This window comes from Macaca mulatta, chromosome 7 (assembly GCF_049350105.2).
Source record: "Macaca mulatta isolate MMU2019108-1 chromosome 7, T2T-MMU8v2.0, whole genome shotgun sequence".
Lineage (NCBI taxonomy): Eukaryota > Metazoa > Chordata > Mammalia > Primates > Cercopithecidae > Macaca > Macaca mulatta.
The window spans coordinates 32777015-32797593 of NC_133412.1; the positions used below are offsets into that span (position 1 = coordinate 32777015).

A 20579-nucleotide genomic window follows, 5' to 3' on the forward strand; every position below is an offset into this window, starting at 1 on the left:
CCTCATGGACATAATAGCCCAAGGTGCCACATACAGGCATAATACTCATTGGAAGAAAAGGTAACAGTATTTTCTGATATATGTTCCCTAAGAGAAAGAAAATCTTTTCCAGAAAACTCCCAGTTTACTTCCTTTCACCTCTCATTGACCAAAAGTACATACCCTTAAAACAAAAACACAAATAAAAACCAGTCTTTCTCTCCCTCAAACTCTCTTTTCCTTTATCCTTGCCTCCCTCCCTGCCTGCCCCCTGCCCTGCCGCCATCTCTCTCTCTCTCTCTCCTCCTACCCCTACCTCCCCAATTTGACTCCTCACTACTATATACTGCTGTTTAGAATGATTTTAAAAATTCAAAAACATGTCCATCTTTCCATGTTAAAAAATAGATAAATACATTTTTACAGAGTATACATAATACATGGATTATTCTTACAGTATTCTCTCATAAGTGCTAGGATTTCTGAAACCAATTTCCTCCTACTTAGGTACATTTAGGGGGTCTTGTTTTCCAATACTTTTGCTTTTATAAAGAACATTATAATAAGTATTTTTGTATCTATATCTTTTTTCTTTTTAAAAGCAGGAATGCAACTAAAGCAATAATAATCTGTTGAAGTCAATGAGAATTTATCCCTGGACTTGGAATAGGGTCACTGTCCTAAATCACATGGGCAAGGGCTGCACACCTCAACAAAATATGAGCTCATCTAATAAGGATGAAGGGAGAGAATAAATGTTGGCTAGGTAATCTACAGTGTCTACACAGAACCTTATTTTTTAAACTGTGGTAAAATATATATAACAAAATTCACCATTTTAACCATTCTTAAATGTAAAATTCAGTGGCATTAACTACATTTACATTGTGCAACCATCATCACCATCCATATTCAGAACTTTTTCATCTTTTCAAATTGAGACTCCATACCCAGGAGTTAGGGAATAACCCTCCATTCCCCATCCTCTCTAGTCATTCACAACCACCATTTGACTTTCTGTCTCTATGAGTTTGACCACTCTAAGTATCTCACAAAAGTGAAATCATATGTTTGTCCTTTTGTGACTGGCCTATTTCACTTAGCATAATGTCTTCAAGGTTCATCCATGTTGTAGCATGTGACAGGACTTCCTCTCTTTTTAAAGCTGAAATAACACTGCATTGTTATGGATATAACACATTTTATTTATCCATTTATCCCTCAATGGACACTTGGGTTGCTTATATGTTTTGATATTGTGAATGTTATTGTTATGAACATGGTTGTATAAATATCTGTTTGTGTTCCTGCTTTTAATTCTTTTGGGTATACACCAAGAAGTGGAATTACTGGATCATATACTAATTCTATTTTAGGCCAGGCATGGTGGCTCACGCTTATAATCCCAGAACTTTGTGAGGCCAAGGTGAGCAGATGGCTTGGGCTTATGAGTTTGAGACCCTCCTAGGCAACATGGCAAAACCCTGGCTCTACAAGAAATATAAAAATTAGCTGGGCACAGTGGCTTGTGCCTGTGGTCCCAGCTACTTGGGAGGCTTAGGTGGGAGGATGGCTTGAACCTGAAGGGTAGAGGTTGCAGTGAGCCAAGTTCACACCACTACACTCCAGCCTGGGCTATAGAGCCAGACCTTATCTCAGAAAAAGGAAAAAAAAAATCTATTTTTTTTATTATTTATTTACTTATTTATTTAGACGGAATTTAGCTCTTGTTGCCCAGGCTAGAATATAATGGCACGACCTTGGCTCACAGCAACCTCCGCCTCCCGGGTTCAAGCGATTCTCCTGCCTCAGCCTCCCAAGTAGCTGGGATTACAGGCATGCACCACCATGCCTGGCTAATTTTGTATTTTTAGTAGAGACAGGGTTTCTTCATGTTGGTCAGGCTGGTCTTGAACTCCTGACCTCAGGCAATGCGCATGCCTCGGCCTCCCAAAAGTGCTGGGATTACAGGCGTAAGCCATTGCGCCCGGCCCTATTTTTATTTTTTTGAGGTACCACAATACTGTTTCCCATAGCAGCTGAATCATTCTATACCTCTACCAACAGTGCACAGGATTCTAATTTCTCCGCATCCTCACTAACACTTGTTATTTTGTTTGTTTGTTTGTTTTTTTCTGAGTAGCCATCCTAATGGGTGTGAAGTGGCATTTCATAGTGGTTTTGATAGACCTTTCCCAAATGGTTAGTGATGTTAAACATCTTTTCATATTTACTAGCCATTTGTCTCTCTTCTTTGGAGAAAAACCTGTTTAAGTTCTTTGCCCATTATTATTATTTTTAAAAATTATTATTTTTTTTTTTGAGCAGAGTCTCTCTCCGTTGCCCAGGATGGAATTCAGTGATGCCATCTCAGCTCACTGCAACCTCTACCTCCCAGGTTTAAGTGATTCTCACGCCTCTGAGACTCAGATTAGCTGGGATTACAGGTGTGAGCCACCACGGCCGACTAGTTTTTGTATTTTTAGTAGAGACAGGGTTTCACCATGATGGCCAACCTGGTCTCGAACTCCTGGCCTCAGGTGATCCACCTACCTTGGCCTGCCAAAAAGCTGGGATTACAGGCGTGAGCCACTTCACCTGGCCTCTTTGCCCATTTTTAAATTAGGTTATTTGTTTTGTTGTTGAGTAGTAGTTCATATATATTCTGGATCTGCAAATATTTTCTCTATTCTGTGGGTTGCCTTTTTACTCTATTTATAGTGTCTTCAATGCACAAAAGTTTTTAATTTTGATGTGGTCCAACTTAACCATTTTTTCTTTTGTTGCCTATGGTTTTGGTGTCATATCCAGGAAACGTTACCAAATCCAATGTAAGGAAGCACCCTGTGTTCTCTTCTAAGAGTTTTATAGTTTAGTCCTTACATTTAGGTCTTTTGATTTTGAGTTCTTTTTGTACATGGTGTTAGGAAAGGGCCCAATTCTTTTCCTTACTCTTTTTTTTTTTTTGATGGAGTCTTGCTCTGTCGCCCAGGCTGGAGTGCAGTGGCTCAATCTCGGCTCACTGCAACCTCCGCCTCCTGGGTTCAAGCGATTCTCCTGCCTCCGCCTCTGAGTGGGTGGGATTCTGGGCACCCACCACCACACCCAGCTAATTTTTTTTTTTTTTTGAGACGGAGTTTCGCTCTTGTTGCCCAGGCTGGAGTGCAATGGCACGATCTCAGCTCACCGCAACCTCTGCCACCTGGGTTGAGGCAATTCTCCTGCCTCAGCCTCCTGATTAGCTGGGATTACAGGCACCTGCCACCACGCCCCGCTGATTTTTATAGTTTTGGTAGAGATGTGGTTGCGCCGTGTTGGCCAGGCTGGTCTCAAAATCCTGACCTCAGGTGATTCACCCACCTTGGGCTCCCAAAGTGCTGGGATTACATAGGAGTGAGCCACTGTGACCGGCCAATTGTTATATTTTTAGTAGAGATGGGGTTTCACCATGTTGGCCACGCTGGTCTCAAAATCCTGACCTCAAGTAATCCGCCCACCTTGGCCTCTCAAAGTGCTGGGATTACACGCATGAGCCACCGTGCCTGGCCAGAAATTTTCTTTTTATTTTCAGATGGAGTCTCACTGTGTTGCCCAGGCTGGAGTGCAGTGGCACAATTTCAGCTCACTGCAACCTCAACCTCCCAGGTTCAATCAATTATCCTGCCTCAGCCTCCCGAGTAGCTGGGATTACAGGTATGCGCCACCACACCCAGCTAATTTTGTACTTTCAGTAGAGACGGGGTTTCTACTTGTCATTCAGTCTGGTCTCGAACTCCTGACCTCAGGTGATCCACCTGCCTTAGCCTCCCAAAGTGCTGGGATTACAGGCGTGAGCCACCACGCCCGGCCCTATTACCTTGTTCTTATCCATGTTATTGTACTTCCCACACAGTGTTTTAAGTATTTGTGTATGTCTCTCTCCTCCTGATTTCTGTTGTTCAGTGCCTATAGTCTGGCAAATAGCAAGCAATCAATAATTGCTTATTTAATGGCTGAATAAATGAATAGGAAGGAAGAAAGGAAGAAGAGAAAGAGGAGGAAAGATTATATATGGTATTACTCTTGGGAGTTAGAAGAGCCAACCTGTCAGTTCCAGGCTTCTAACCTTCAGAAAAATTGCCAACTCTAGCTAAACGCCACAAAACAATTCCTGGTGTTGTAACAGACAAGAGAAAAGACCAAGAAAAAGGAAAAAGAAAAGAAAAATACAGATATTGTGGTAGACAGATAATGCCCCCCACCCCCCAAAAAAGATGTCCATATTCTAATCCCAGAACCTACGAATGTTACCTAACGTGGCAAAAAGGACCTTGCAGATGTGATTAAGTTAAAGAGCTCGATGGAGAGAGTACCCTGGATGATGTAGGTGGGATTTATATAAACACAAGAGGCCTTATAAAAGAAAGAAGGAGGCGGGAGAGTCAGAAAAGGAGAAGAGACCATGGAAGCAGAGCTCAGAAGAATGCAATCAGTGGCTGGGGAGCCACAATCCAAGGAATGCAAATAGCTTAGAAGCTGGAAATTTAAGAAAATAGCTTTTCTCCTAGAGCCTTCAAAAGGAATGCAACTGATCCCTAATTTTAGCCCAGTAAAACTCATTTTGGACTTCTGAACTACAGAACTATAGATAATAAATTTGTGTTGTTTTAAGCCACAAACTTTGTGGTAGTTTGTTATAGAAGCAATAGGAAAATAAACACAGAATCATATATGATGAAATATAATAAATAATATCTATAGCTGCCTCAAAATATGAACACAAACTGCCACTCAGAATATACCAGAATTCACTGTTTTTGATCAGTATGTTAAAATATTCATGGCCGGGTGCAGTGGCTCACGCCTGTAATCCCAGCACTTTGGGAGGCTGAGGTAGGCGGATCACCTGAGGTCAGGAGTTTGAGACCTGCCTGGCCAACATGGTGAAACCCCGTCTCTACTAAAAATACAAAAATTAGTTGGGCGTGGTGGCAGGCGCCTGTAATCCCAGCTACTCAGGAGGCTGAGGCAGGAGAATCGCTTGAACCTGGGAGGTGGAGGTTGCATTGAGCCAAGATTATGCCATCACACTCCAGCCTGGGGGACAAGAGCGAGACTTGTAGGTCTCAAAAAAAAAAAAAAAAAAAAAATATCCATATACAAATGAATGAATAAAATGACTGCCCAGATATAAGATAATTTCTGGGATAATATGGTAATCTTCTTTGTGTTTGAGCCACTGACCTGAAAGGCAGTAAAATGGTCCTCTTTTAAAAATGGATTTGAATAGGTCCCACACCGGGGCTCATGCCTGTAATCCCAGCACTTTGGGAGATCGAGGTGGACGAATCACTAGAGGTCAGGAGTTCGAGACCAGCTTGACCAACATGGTGAAATCCCGTCTCTACTAAAAATACAAAAAATATTAGCTGGGTGTAGTGGTGGATGCCTGTAATCCAAGAGTAAAACCATAGACTTGGGAGGCTGAGGCAGAAGAACTGCTTGAATCTGGGGGGTAGAGGTTGCAGTGAGCTGAGATTGCACCACTACACTCCAGCTTGGGTGACAGAATGAGACTCTATCTAAAAAAAAAAATAAAATAAATAAAATAAATGGATAAGAATAATCAAAACAGCTCTAGCTTTGCAAAAAGTCTGTTTTTATGGGAGACATCAGGAAGGACTTATATCAAATGTAAAAGGCATTTAAAAGGAATTTTTTTTTTTTTTTTTTTTTTTTGAGATGGAGTCTCGCTATGTCGCCCAGGGTGGAGTGCAGTGGCCGGATCTCAGCTCACTGCAAGCTCCGCCTCCCGGGTTTTTACGCCATTCTCCTGCCTCAGCCTCCCGAGTAGCCGGGACTACAGGCGCCCACCACCTCGCCCGGCTAGTTTTTTGTATTTTTTAGTAGAGACGGGGTTTCACCGTGTTAGCCAGGATGGTCTCGAACTCCTGACCTCGTGATCCGCCCGTCTCGGCCTCCCAAAGTGCTGGGATTACAGGCTTGAGCCACCGCACCCGGCCTAAAAGGAATTTTAATAAGCATTCCAAAAGATGTAATTTTTTTTTTCATTTTTATGACATTTAAATAAAAAAATAAAATTAGAGCCTCATTGCCTTGTTATCTGACTTTTTAAATATGGAGGCCCTGTCTACCTTATTTGCTTATTTGGATTATCTTTCTGCAACAACACACAAACAGACAAAATATCTAGAGAATGTGATAACTACTTTTTTTGTTCAAAGACAGGGTCTCACTCTGTTGCCCAGACTGGAGTGCACTGGCCAATCATAGCTCACTACCGCCATGAACTCCTGAGCTTAAGGGATCCTCCCGCCTCAGCCTTCCGAGTAGCTGGGACCACAGGTGCTCACCATAACGCCAGGCTAATGTTTTATTTTGTTTGTTTTTTTGTAGAGACAAAATCTCACTTTGTTGCCCAGGCTGGTCTCGAACTTCTGGCTTCAAGTGATCATCCCACCTCGGCCTCCCAAAGGGCTGGGATTATAGGCATGAGCTACCATACTCGTCCTGTGATAACTACTAATGTCTTCATACATGATAAAGCTCATGATCAGAGTTCAAACAACTTACTTTCCTTTATCTTTCAACCATTCGGGGTTCTTTTCTTCTTCTTTTAAATCGCAAAGTTCAGGAATGTCAGTATTCATTGCTCTTCGTGCCTCAGCTTGTTTGTGTAGCCACTAGAATGAGAAAGAAGTCCTATGAAGAATAAAAAGGTCTTTTTTTTAAATTAACATTTCCTTTTAGATTTTCCATCTTCCTCCAGTGGATGGAAATATTATTTGTTATGCACTGAATGTTTGTGTCTTCCCCACTTCTCCTCCAAATTGATATACTGAAGCCTTAACCATCAATGTGAATCAGTATTTGGAAGTGGGGCCTCTGAGAGGTAATTAGGTTTAGGTCATGAGAGGAGAGCCTCCAGAATGAGTTTACTTTCCTTACAAGAAGAAAGAGATCAGAGGTCCCTCACCCACTATGAGGACACAGTGAGAAAGTGGTTGTCTACAGGTTCTGATGAGGGCTCCTACCAAGAACCATGCTGGCACCCTGATCTTAGATTTCCCAGCCTCCAGAACTATGAGAAATGACTCTTCATTGTTTAAGCCACCCAGTCTATGGTATTTTATTTATAGCAGCCAGAGCAGATTAACATACTATTTGATAATGGTAACTTTTTTTTTTTTTTTTTCTGTCTTGCTCTGTCACCCAGGCTGGAGTGCAAGTGGCCCAATCTTGGCTCACTGCAACCTCCACCTCCCAGGTTCAAGTGATTCTCCTGCCTTAGCCTCCCAAGTAGCTGGGATTACAGGCGTGTGCCACCATGACCAGCTAATTTTTGTATTTCTTTCTTTTTTTTTTTTTTTTTGAGACGGAGTCTGCTCTGTCGCCCAGGCTGGAGTGCAGTGGCCGGATCTCAGCTCACTGCAAGCTCCACCTCCCGGGTTTACGCCATTCTCCTGCCTCAGCCTCCCGAGTAGCTGGGACTACAGGCGCCCGCCACCTCGCCCAGCTAGTTTTTTGTATTTTTTTTTTAGTAGAGACGGGGTTTCACCGTGTTAGCCAGGATGGTCTCGATCTCCTGACCTCGTGATCCGCCCGTCTCGGCCTCCCAAAGTGCTGGGATTACAGGCTTGAGCCACCGCGCCCGGCCTTAATGTTTGTATTTCTAGTAGAGACGAGGTTTCACTATTTTGGCCAGGCTGGCATTGAACACGTGACCTCATGACCACCCACCTCGGCCTCCCAAAGTGCTGGGATTACAGGCATGAGCCACCCCACCTGGCCGACGATGGTGATGTTAATCTTTTTTTTTTTTTTTTTGAGACGGAGTCTCACGCTGTTGCCCAGGCTGGAGTGCAGTGGCGCGATCTCGGCTCACTGCAAGCTCCGCCTCCTCGGTTCACGCCATTCTCCTGCCTCAGCCTCCTGAGTAGCTAGGACTACAGGCGCCCGCCACCGCGCCCGGCTAATTTTTTGTATTTTTAGTAGAGACGGGGTTTCACCGTGGTCTCGATCTCCTGACCTTGTGATCCGCCCGCCTCGGCCTCCCAAAGTGCTGGGATTACAGGCTTGAGCCGCCGCGCCCGGCCGGTGATGTTAATCTTGCAATATTTATACATTGTTAAACTTTTTTTTTTTTTTTTTTTTTTTTTGAGACATAGTCTCACTCAGTTGCCCAGGCTGGAGTACAGTGGCACGATCTCGATCTCGGTTCACTGTACCCTCCACCTCCTGGGTGCAAGCGATTCTTCTGCCCCAGCCTCCTGAGTAGCTGGGACTACAGGCATGCACCACCATGCCCAGCTAATTTTTTGTATTTTTAGTAGAGACGGGGTGTCACCATATTGGCCAGGCTGGTCTTGAACTCCTGACCTTGTGATCCACCCGCCTTGGCCTCCCAAAGTGCTGGGCTTACAGGCTTGAGCCACCATGACCGGCCTTAAACTTTTTTTAAACCTCATTAGCTGGTTGAAATATAATAGATAGAAGTTTCTAGCCAAATTTCTTGTTTTCTGGGAGTTCATGTGATATTATTATTATTATTATTATTATTTTTCCTGAGATGGAGTCACACTCTGTCCTCCAGGGCTGGAGTGCAGTGGCATGATCTCAGCTCACCGTAACCTCCGCCTCCTGGATTCAAGCAATTCTCCTGTCTCAGTCTACTGAATAGCTAGGATTACAGGCATGTGCCAGCACGCCTGGCTAATTTTTGTATTTTTAGTAAAGATGGGGTTTCACCATATTGGCCAGGCTGGTCTCGAACTCTTGCCCTTGTGATCTGCCCACCTCAGCCTCCCAAAGTGCTGGTATTACAGGCGTGAGCCACCATGCCCAGCCCATGTGATTATTATTTTGCCTTTCTTCATTATAGTATTTTCATTCTTCTATACTGAAAAATATACAGAAGGTCACTTGAGCCCAAGAGTTCAAGGCTACAGTGAGCCATGATTGCCCCACTGTACTCCAGTCTGGGCAGCAGAGCAAGACCCCAACTCTAAAAAAATAAAAAGGGGTGTGTGTGTGTATGTGTATAAACACAATTTAAAAATAATTCTAACTGTATAATTATAGAAATGTTACAAATACAGAAAATACATTGTTTAATAATACAAAAAAATTAATATTTATATTGTCATTGACTTTTTTTTTTTTTTGAGACGGAGTTTCGCTCTTTCACCCAGGCTGGAGTGAAATGGTGCAATCTGGGCTCATTGCAACTTCCACCCCCTGGGTTCAAGTGATTCTACTGCCTCAGCCTCCCGAGTAGCTGGCAGATGCCTGCCACCACACCAGGCTAATTTTTGTATTTTTAGTAGCAATGGGGTTTCACCATGTTGGCCAGGCTGGTCTCAAACTCCTGACCTCAGGTGATCCACCCACCTCGGCCTCCCAAAGTGCTAGGATTACAGGCGTGAGCCACCGTGCCCGGCTTGTCATTATGTCTTAAGGATCTTCTTATATCTACAATTTTTCAATTGAAAGATGTGTCAATTCAGACTTTCAGTTAAAAAATGCAATTCTTGGCCGGATGCGGTGGCTCAAGTGCTGGGATTACAGGCATGAGCCACCGCATCCAGCCAAAACAATGTAGTTCTTAGTGCTAATATAACTAAATATACAACATTTGAAATCCAGGGCTTAGGAATTTATACATGGATGGAAGATATTAATTCCAAAATGTCACATTACAAATACCTGTTATTAGAAATAATTAGTTGTAATGATATATTAATAATTTCCAAATATCTTCTTTCCAAACACATACTGATCCAGAGTTTATATGTCTATTAACATTATAGAAAATGATGTATTTGATAAAATAAATGGCAAGTACAGTAGTGTATCTCTTGGAATAAATAATACTGTACTATATATATACATATATATATATATATATGTAAGTTTTTCATTGTTTTGTGATGAAGTCTCACTCTATCACCCAAGCTGGGGTGCAGTGGCAAGATCTCAGTTCAGGGCAACCCCTGACTCCCCGGTTCAAGCAATTCTTCTGCCTCAGCCTCCCAAGTGGCTGGAATTACAGGTATGCACCACCACCACGTCTGGCTAATTTTTTGTATTTTTAGTACAGATGGGGTTTCCCCATGTTAGTCAGGTTGGTCTCGAACTCCTGACCTCAAGTGATCCACCCATCTTGGCCTCCCAAAGTGCTGGGATTACAGGTGTGAGCCACTGTGCCCGGCCTACTGTACATATATTAAATCAGTGTTCTCTTATCACTATTCTGGAGCCAAAAAAAATCTGCAAAATATATTTTCTCATAAGGAAATTCTAAAATATATTAATGACATTATTTATTTAGTGTAATAAATACTTAAGAAACGCAGAACCAGTACTAATTTCAGTAGATGAAATAAAAATAAAGTATTTTCATTTGTGGTAATTACAGTAAGTATATCTACCTCCTCCTCTTCTGCTACTTGTGATTCACGAAGAGCTGTTGGGAATACTCGAGGGGTAAAGTTGATTTTAATACTGCCAACAGAGCGAGGAGCAGGAATACTGTCTTCCTTTAACTTCTCAGTAAATATATTTTCTGAATTTCTCCCTTCAAAAACAATGGTAGCAAGCAAGTCACTTATTTCTCATTTTCTAGTTAACCATCAACTGACTTTTAATTACACATCAAAGCTAACCCCCAAGTCCTAAATAAATAAATCAAATATATTTTCTGCAAGAAAAAAATGCAAAGTTTAGCACTGATAATACGGCAGCCAATGACCTACCTGCTCTTTATCAATGGCCTCAGCTACTTTTCTGGGGTTCTCTTTGTAAAACCAGTATTTAATTCACATCAACTCTAAGGGAAGATACTTTAGGTAACTCAACATCAACTCTAGAGAAGGGCACATAGGCAAAACCACCACTGCCAATACCACCTCTATCTCCTTACACTCCATAGCAATATCTCCTATATACATTATCTCCTATATGCTTTCTTACAAAAGTGTAAGAAGTTTTAGCCATCAAAGAAAACGAATGAGAATTGGTGGCAAGGATGGGCACAGCAGCTCATGTCTGTAATCCCAGCACTCTGGGAGGCCAAGGCGGGCCAATCACCTGAGGTCAGGAGTTCAAGACCAGCCTGGCCAACACAGTGAAACCCTGTCTCTACTAAAAATATAAAAATTAACCAGGCCTGTGGCGTGCACCTGTAATCCCAGCTACCTGGGAGGCTGAGGCAAGAGATTTGCTTGAACCTAGCAGGCAGAGGTTGCAGTTAGCCGAGATCGCGTGTTGGAGACTCCATCTCCAACAAACAAGCAACAAAAACTTGGAAAGGGTCTTGACTAGACATTTCAAAGGACTGGGGCAAGGAGGGAAAAAGCCCTCTTAGACTCAAACATGAAAGCCAAATAATGTGATAACAGAGGTGATCCCATCTGCCAGGATGGCCTTGTGGAACACAGTTGTTGAGTACTGTTGCATAACAAAGTATTACATTAAAGAGAACTAAATTTTTATCTTTATTTGATCTGCACATTTGGGGCTTTATTTTACAATGCTTGGCTTGAACCTACCTAATACAAGGTCCCAATAATTTTATATCCAAGTTAACTGCTGCTCACTCATAAAGGCAAAAGACATTTCTAGGTATGTAAGAACTCAGCCAACACTACCTAGTCATCTTTTCTGAATACATTACTCAAAGAAATGTTCCAGAACACAGAGAAATAACATTAAGAACCCAGGAGTGGGGAACTTGAGAGCAAAATGAAAAAGAATGGGTTTTCTAAAGCAGTGGAGAACACACCAAAAATGTTGTAAATAGTATCCTTTTTTTTTTTTTTTTTTTTAAGAGACAGGGTTATTACTCTCACGTAGGCTGGAGTGCAGTGATGCAATCACAGCACACTGCAGCCTTGAACCCCTTGGCTCAAGCAATCCTCCCATCTCAGCCTCTCAAGAGCTGGGACTACAGGTGTACACCACCATGCATGGCTAATTTTTTGTTTGTATGCTTTTTTGTAGAGATGAGGTCTTGTTTTGTTGCCCAGGCTGGTCTTGAACTCCTGGGCTCAAGCAGTCCTCCCATTTTGGCCTCTCAAAGTGCTGAGATTACAGGTGTGAGCTACCACACCCAGCCTGTAAATAATAGTTTTAAATAGTAATACAAAAGAAGGAAAATAGGTCTTGGCGCCGCGGCTCACACCTGTAATCCTAGCACTTTGGGAGGCTGAGGCAGGTGGATCACTTGAGGTCAGGAGTTGGAGACCAGCTTGGCCAATATGGTGAAACCTCATCTGTACTAAAAATACAAAAAGTTAGTCAGGCGTAGTGACGGGTACCTGTAATCCCAGCTACTTGGGAAGCTAAGGCAGGAGAATCACTTGAACCTGGGAGGCAGAGGCTGCAGTGAGCCAAGATTATGCCACTGCACTCCAGCCTGGACAACAGAGCAAGTCTCACCAAAAAAAAAAAAAAAAAAGAAAAGATAAAAGAAAAGAAAAGAAAAAAAAGAAGGAAAATAGAATAGAAAGTGAAAACGAAGTATACTTCATTTTACTTCAGATTACTAATAATACTAATGATTAATACGATATAGAACATGTAGGAAATCATCACTATTATCCCATGAGAAGAACTAAAAAAACTATTTTGCTACAGAAAAACAAATCTTTATGCGTTTATAAAAAATATTAAAGTGACCACTAGTTACAGTAAAAATAAGAAATATAATTTCCAAACTCATGTATCTAATTTACAAACTCTTCTATTTGCTATTTGCAAATTGCAAAACACAAAAAAGAAATTTGCTGTTTGTAGCAACACAGGTTAAAACTTTTACTACAAAGTTTTACATGCAATTTTATGAAAAGGTAAACTGTTATGAACACATACAAATTCTTAATAAAAAATAAATAAAAGGTTCAACATATAGTTCAGTTTCAAAAGTAAGTAAAGGAAAGGCCTCATCACCGAATTTAAAGCCAGGGTCATCTCAAAAGTGAACACAAAGCTGTTTGGAAAGATTTTAGATGCAAATAGATTAATATCAATGGCTGGAGAATGGAAATTTAATGCTGATACAGGTACAGAGGTAGGAAGGTGTAAATGAAACTAGAATCATAGAAGGGTGGCACCTCCCGGCTTCAAGCGATTTTCCTGCCTCAGCCTCTCGAGTAGCTGGGATTACAGATGTGCACCACCATGCCCGGCTAGTTTTTTTGTATTTTTAGTAGACACGGGTTTCACCATGTTGGCCAGGCTGGTCTCGAACTCCTGACCTCATGATCCACCCACCTCGGCCTCCCAAAGTGCTGGGTTTATAGGCGTGAGCCACCGTGCCCAGTGGGCGTCACTCTTAGTGAAAAGGATGCTTATACGATCTCTGCTCACTAGTCTTAGAAAGTAAAGCTTGGAAAAAAGTCTCTTGTAAGAAATTGAAGCTCCAGGTATTCCTCATCAAGAAGTCTTTTGTAAAAAAGAATATATGATATTTCCTCAAACATACACACAAAGAAGTTTTTGCAGAAGATTAGTGGTCAGGTAAAAAAGCACAATTCGCAAGAGGAAACAATCCAGTATGAGGAACAATCAGCAGACACAACAAATCAGACGACTGGCTCCCTAAGATTTTGAAATAGCACAACAATCTGAAAGAGATGAATCATTTTAAACATACCTACTTAAAGACAGTAAAGACAGGCTAGCATCAATAATGAAAACTAAGAAGCTAGTGACAAAGAACAGAGAGGTGTGAAAAAAGACAGAACTTTCAAAATGAAAAATATTGTCACTGAAATTAAAAACATCTTGGACAAGTTTAAAATAAAATTAGTCATGGTTAAAGAAAATTTATAAACTAGAAGATAGATCTGAGGATATTAGACAGAACATAGCTGAGGAAGATAAAGAGAATACAAGAAAGTTGGCCAGGTGAGGTGACTCACGCCTGTAATCCCAGCATTTTGGGAGGCCAAGACAGGTGGATTGCTTGAGGTCAGGAGTTCAAGATCAGCATGGCCAAAATGGTGAAACCCTGTGTTTACTAAAAATACAAAAATTAGCCTGGTGTGGTGGTGCACATCTGTAGTCCCAGCTACTAAGGAGGCTGAGGCAGGAGAATTGCTTGAACCCAGGAGGCAGAGGTTACAGTGAGCTGAGATTGTACCAGCCTGGATGACAGAGCAAGATTCCATCTCAAAAAAAAGAAAAACATCTGTATAATTTAAAAATATATACTGAAAACAAGAGAATACAATAATGTAATATTTGTTTGTTTTTGTTTTTGTTTTTGAGACAGAGTCTCACTCTGTCACCCAGGCTAGAGTGCAGTGGCGCGATCTCGGCTCACTGCAGCCTCTGCCTCCTGGGTTCAAGCAATTCTCATGCCTCAGTCTCCCAAGTAGCTGGGATTACAGCTGTGTGCCACCACAGCCAGCTAATTTTTGTATTTTTAGTAGAGATGGGATTTCACCATGTTGGCCAGGCTGGTCTCGAACTCCTGGCCTCAAGTAATTTGCCCACCTCAGCCTCCCAAAGTGCTTGAGATTACAGGAGTGAACCAAGAAGGTAAATTACCAGCAAGAAGGTAATATTTGAAGACAATAGTTTTGAAATTCCCAGAATTGATGAATGACAAAGTTCTTTGAGTGACAGTATGCTCCAAGTTATGATATTATGAGACAAATAAATAAATATAAAATTGAACTTATACTAATGAACCCATAATATACCAAGGGGAAGAATTTTAAAACAACCAGAAACAAAGGATAGATTACTTTATTAAGAATCAAGCTGGATCAACTGCACTCCATCCTGGGTGACAGGGTAAGATCCTGTCTCAAAAAAAAGAACAATATTAGAAATTAGTAAATTATATAACTATAGATAAAGTAGGGATAAGCAAATGAAAACTTTATGGAAATGAATTTGAAAAGATAAAACGCACAATTTAGAAGACAAATTACCAAAATTGACTTTGGAAAATTTCAATAATCAATAACTATTATAGAAACTAAATCTATTAAAAAAAAAAAAAAAAAAACCAGACCTAGACAGTTGTAGGGGAAGTTTTACTAAACTTTAAAACAACAGATATTTCTCTTATCTAACTATATTGTTTCAAATAGTAGAAAAAGAAAAATGCTCTATAGTATATGGGTCTGGTATAATTTTGTATAAAATCTAGACAAGAACAGTATGAGGAATGAAAAACATAACTAAATCTCAATATGAAGATAAATGTGACAATTGCTTATAAAATATTAGCAAATTTTTTAAAAAGCATATATATATATTTTTTTTTTTTTTCAATCTAAATGACTTTTTCTTTGTTTTTTTGAGACAAGGTCTCACTCTGTTGCCCACACTGGAGTGCAGTGGCGTGATCTTGGCTCACTGCAGCCTCTGTCTCCTGGGTTCAAGCGATTCTCCTGCCTCAGCCTCCTGAGTAGTTGGGACTACAGGCGCACGCCACCACGCCTGGCTAAGTTTTGTATTTTTAGTAGAGACAGGGTTTCGCCATGTTGCCCAGGGTGGTCTGGAACTCCTGACCTCAGGTGATCCACCCACCTCCGCTTCCCAAAGTGCTGGGAATACAGGAGTGAGCCACCATGCCCAGCCTCTAAAAGACTTTTCAACATGCCAAGCCTCACTGTTAAAGTAGTAAAGACATATAACCTGGTGGAATTAGCACAGGTTTCAGATGCAGAACAGATCTGGGTTCAAATTCTGCAAGTTTACTTATTCATAGTTATCTTTTTTTCCTGAACATCTATTTCCTCTAAAATAAGAACAGGAGCACTTAGACTGAAGTGTTGTGAAGACTGAGTGACCCAAGCAATAAAATCCCCTGGCACATAGTAGTCACTTAATAAATGTTAATTATTATTATTATATATGTGATTTTATACTAAAATGTTATAGGAATTCAATAATGACTTATGTAAGGAAAATACTAAATATTTCTTTTTCTCTCTTTTTGAGATGGAGTTTCACTCTTGTTGCCCAGGCTGGAGTGCAATGGCACGATCTCGCCTCACTGCAACCTCCACCTCCTGGGTTCAAGCGATTCTCCTGCCTCAGCACCTCCCAAGTAGCTGGGATTACAGGCGTCCACCACCATGCCTGGCTAGTTTTGTATTTTCAGTAGAGACAGGGTTTCTCCATGTTGGTCAGGCTGGTCTTGAACACCCGACTTCAGGTGATCTGCCCGCCTCAGCCTCCCAAGTTCTGGGATTACAGGCACGAGCCACTGCGCCCGGTGGAAAATGCATCCAAAACAAAGTTTAATATTCTAAAATTAGATAAAACCAAACTTGTAGCTTTCACTATAGAATTATATTCATTGGGAGATAGGAGGGAAAATGGCAGATAGGAGACAGGATTAACATGCAGCTGTCACTTGGATGGGCAGAACAGTATATGGAGACTCACATTGTGAACTTTTACTCTAAGAATCACTTCAGGAACACCGCAAGAAACACTGCAGGAAAACTGAAAGAATTCACAGACCCTTTGAAAGAAGTGGCTTGCTGCTGCCAATGCCACAAGACAGCTGAAAAACTGAGTTCCCAAAGTGTGAGGGAGGAAAAGGTCAGTCTCTGAACATACATCCCCACTGGGGAACCTGAAAATCCAGATCACAGGGGAAGGATTTAACTTTACCCTGAGCCAAAATAGATTTAGGGAGCTGAGCAAAATATAGAAGTAGAAGAAGCAACAGGAAGAGCCCTGTAGGCACTTCCATCCCCAGCTGGAGTCCAAAGCAGCCATTCCTGGCCTGATCTCACAGAGGTCCTTGGAGAAGGGAAGGCAGCCAATGGAAATGAGGCGGGACCGCAGGGTGAAGGAAGCTTGCAGCTGAACTTTGCAATAATTTTGACTGAGCAGGAATTTTCCTAAGCAGAAATTGGTGGTGGGGGGTGCAAATGGGAAGTACAGACGCGAGTGCGGAAGCCACAGCCAATAGTGTGGGCAGGCAGGGACTGGTGAGGCCTAAGAGCCCTCTTGCTTTCTCAGTGGCAAGGCTTATAGTCTGGGGCAAGATCTCAGCCCTGCTCACCGACTGCCTGGATATAAACTCAGTGCGGTTGGGGTGTCATGGCTGGAGTGAGACTGGCCTTGGTGGGCTGCCTAGGAGTTGGGTGAGGCCTGTCACTGCCGGCTTTCCCCTACCTCCCTGGTGACCTGCATGGCACAGCAGAGGCAGCCATAATGCCCCTGGGAACATAATTCCATTGGCCTGAGATTCACCCCTCCACCCGCACTGTGGCCACAGCAAGCTCCACCCAAGGGGAGTCTGAGCCCAGACCCAACTAACCTTGCCCCCACCTGATGGTTTTTCTCTACCTGCTCTATGGCTCTGCCCGTCACCTGAGAAACCCGAGTACTTGTCCTGACCAACATCAAGATTATATCTCTCTTCTATACTGCAGCTGGTGCCCTCTTGGAAGTGCCACCTCCTGGCTGGAGCCCAACCAACTCAAGCCACTATAGCAACTCAGAACAGAACAACCCTGCTCCAAAGGAGAAAACAACAGCTAATTCCACTTCCTGCAATACCCTGTCTAGCCAAAGGTCCTGAGTCTGTCCACGTGACAACTTCACTGCTAGCATAACCAGTACTTGAAGTGCACTAAATGAAATTACAACAAAAGACTCCAACAGCATCCACTTCACTCACCTGCCACCACCAGAACAGGTGCTGGTATCCATGGCTGGGAGACCTGCGGATCACATCACAGGCTCTTTTTTTTTTTTTTTTTTTTTTGAGACGGAGTCTCGCTCTGTCGCCCAGGCTGGAGTGCAGTGGCCGGATCTCAGCTCACTGCAAGCTCCGCCTCCCGGGTTAACGCCATTCTCCGGCCTCAGCCTCCCGAGTAGCTGGGACTACAGGCGCCCGCCACCTCGCCCGGCTAGTTTTTTGTATTTCTTAATAGAGATGGGGTTTCACCGTGTTAGCCAGGATGGTTTCGATCTCCTGACCTCGTGATCCGCCCGTCTCGGCCTCCCAAAGTGCTGGGATTACAGGCTTGAGCCACCGCGCCCGGCCATCACAGGCTCTTTGCAGATATTCCCCAGCACCAGCCTGGGGCCCAACTGGGTGGCTAGAACCAGAAGGGCAATAACAATCACTGCAGTATGGCTCTCAGGAAGCCCCATCCCTAGTGGCAGGGGGAGGGCACCACATCAAGGGAACGCCCATGGGACAAAAGAATCCGAACAGTAGCCTTTGAGTTCCAGATCTTACCACTGAAACAGTCTACTCGAATAAGAAGGAACCAGAAAAGTAATTCTGGTAATATGACAATACAAGGTTCTGTAACACCCCCAAAAGAATACACTAGCTCTCCAGCAATGGATCCAAACCAAGAAGAAATCTGTGAATTGCCAGAGAAATAATTCAGAAGGTTGATTATTAAGCTCCTTAAGGAGGCACTAGAGAAAGGTGAAAGTCAACTTAAAGAAATTAAAAAAAAAATACAGGAGGATATGAATGAAAAAGTCTCCAGAGAAATAGATATTATAAAGAAAAGATAATCAAAATTTCTGGAAATGAAAGACACACTTAAAGAAATGCAAAATATACTGGAAAGTTTCAACAATAGAACGGAACAAGTAGAAGAAATAACTTCTGACCTCAAAGACAAGGCTTTCAAATGAACCCAATCCAACAAAGACAAAGAAAAAAAGAATTTTAAAAAATGAACAAAGCCTCCAAGAAATCTGGGATTATATAAACGAGCAAACATAAGAATAACTGGTGCTCCTGAGGAAGAAGGGAAATCTAAAAGTTTGGAAAACATACTTGAGGGAATAATCGAGAAAAACTTCCTTGGTCTTGCTAGAGATCGAGACATCCAAATACAAGAAGCTCAAAGAACACCCAGGGAATTAATTGCAAAAAGATCACTGCCTAGGCACATAGTCATCACATTGTCTAAAGTAAAGATGAAAGAAAGAATCTTAAGAGCTGTGAGGCAAGGCCGGGCATGGTGGCTCACACCTGTAATCTCAGCACTTTGGGAGGCCAAGGAGGCTGGATCACGAGGTCAGGAGTTCGAGACCAGCCTGGCCAAGACGGTGAAACCCCGTCTCTACTAAAAATACAAAAATTTGCCAGGCGTGGTGGCGGGTGCCTATAATCCCAGCTACTCAGGAGTCTGAGGCAGGAGAATTGCTTGAACCCGGGAGTTGTAGGTTGCAGCGAGCTGAGATCGTGACACTGCACTCTAACCTGGGTGACAGAGCAAGACTCTGTCTAAAAAAAAAAAAAAAAAAAAAAAAAGGAGCTGTGAGGCCAAAGCATCAGGTAATCTATAAAGAAGAACCTATCAGATTAACAGCAGACTTCCTAGCAGAAACCCTGCAAGCCAGAAGGGATGGCGGTCCTATCTTTAGCCTCCTTAAACAAAATAATCATCAGCCAAGAATTTTGTATCCAGTGAAACTAAGCTTCATAACCAGAGGCGAGATAAAGTCTTTTTCAAACAAACAAATGCTGAATTTGCCACCACCATGCCAGCACTACAAGAAATGCTAAAAGGAGTTCTAAATATTGAAACAAAAGCTTAGAATATACCAAAATAGAACCTCCTTAAAGCATAAATCTCACAGGACCTATAAAACAACAGCACAATGAAAAAAAATATGGTATAAGGCAACAACTAGCATGATGTATAGAACAGTACCTCACATCTCAATACTGACGTTGAATGTAAATGGCCTAAATGCTCCACTTAAAAGATACAGAATGTCAAAATGGATAAAAGTCAACCAACCAAGTAAGTCTTTTAACAGACTTGCCTAACATATGCAGACTCATAAACTTAAGGTAACAGGGAGGAAAAAGATATTCCATGCAAATGGATACCAAAGTGAGCAGGAGTAGCTATTCTTCCCCCCCCCCCTTTTTTTGAGACAGAGCCTCTTTCTATTGCCCAGGCTGGAGTACAGTGGCACAGTCTTGACTCACTGCAACCTCTGCCTCCTGGGTCCAAGTGATTATCCTGCCTTAGCCTTCCGAGTAGCCGAGACTACAGGTGCGCACCACCACACCCGGCTAATTTTTGTATTTTTAGTTGAGACAGAGTTTCACCATGTTGGCCCGGCTGGTCTCCAACTCCTGACCTTGTGATCCGCCCACCTCAGCCTCCCAAAGTGCTGGGATTATAGGCATGAGCCAATGCGCCTGACCAGGAGTAGCATACAAAACAAAGCAGACTTTAAAGCAACAACAGTTTAAAAAGATTAAAAAGGACATTATATAATGATAAAAAGATTAGTCCAACAGGAAAATATCACAATCCTAAATGTTTATGCACCTAACACTGGAACTCTCAAATTTATTTATTTCCTTTTTTGTTTTTTTTTTTTGAGACAGAGTCTCGCTCTGTCACCCAGGCTGGAGTGCCGTGGCACAATCTTGGCTCACTGCAACCTCCACCTCCAGATTCAAGCAATTCTCCTGCCTCAGCCTCCTGGGTAGCTGGGATTACAGGCATGCTGCCTCAGCCGAGACTACAGGTGCGCACCACCGAAATTTTTGTATTTTTAGTATAGACGGGGTTTCACCATGTTGGTCAGGCTTGTCTCAAACTCCTCACCTTGTGATCCACCTGCCT

The 20579-nt window shown here is 42.3% G+C and overlaps 1 protein-coding gene across 3 annotated transcripts in view; it reads right to left on the reverse strand.

Annotated features, from left to right (window-relative positions):
• The window catches only part of DNAAF4 (dynein axonemal assembly factor 4), a 66941-nt gene that overhangs the window by 10460 nt on the left and 35902 nt on the right, over positions 1 to 20579 (reverse strand). For all 3 annotated transcript variants that reach the window (XM_015142294.3, XM_015142295.3, XM_028850951.2), the window contains exons 5-6: positions 10410 to 10555; positions 6553 to 6662 (exon numbers count right to left, since the gene is read on the reverse strand). In XM_015142294.3, the coding sequence (XP_014997780.1) occupies positions 6553 to 6662; positions 10410 to 10555 (256 nt within the window). The remainder of the gene's footprint in view (positions 1 to 6552; positions 6663 to 10409; positions 10556 to 20579) is intronic.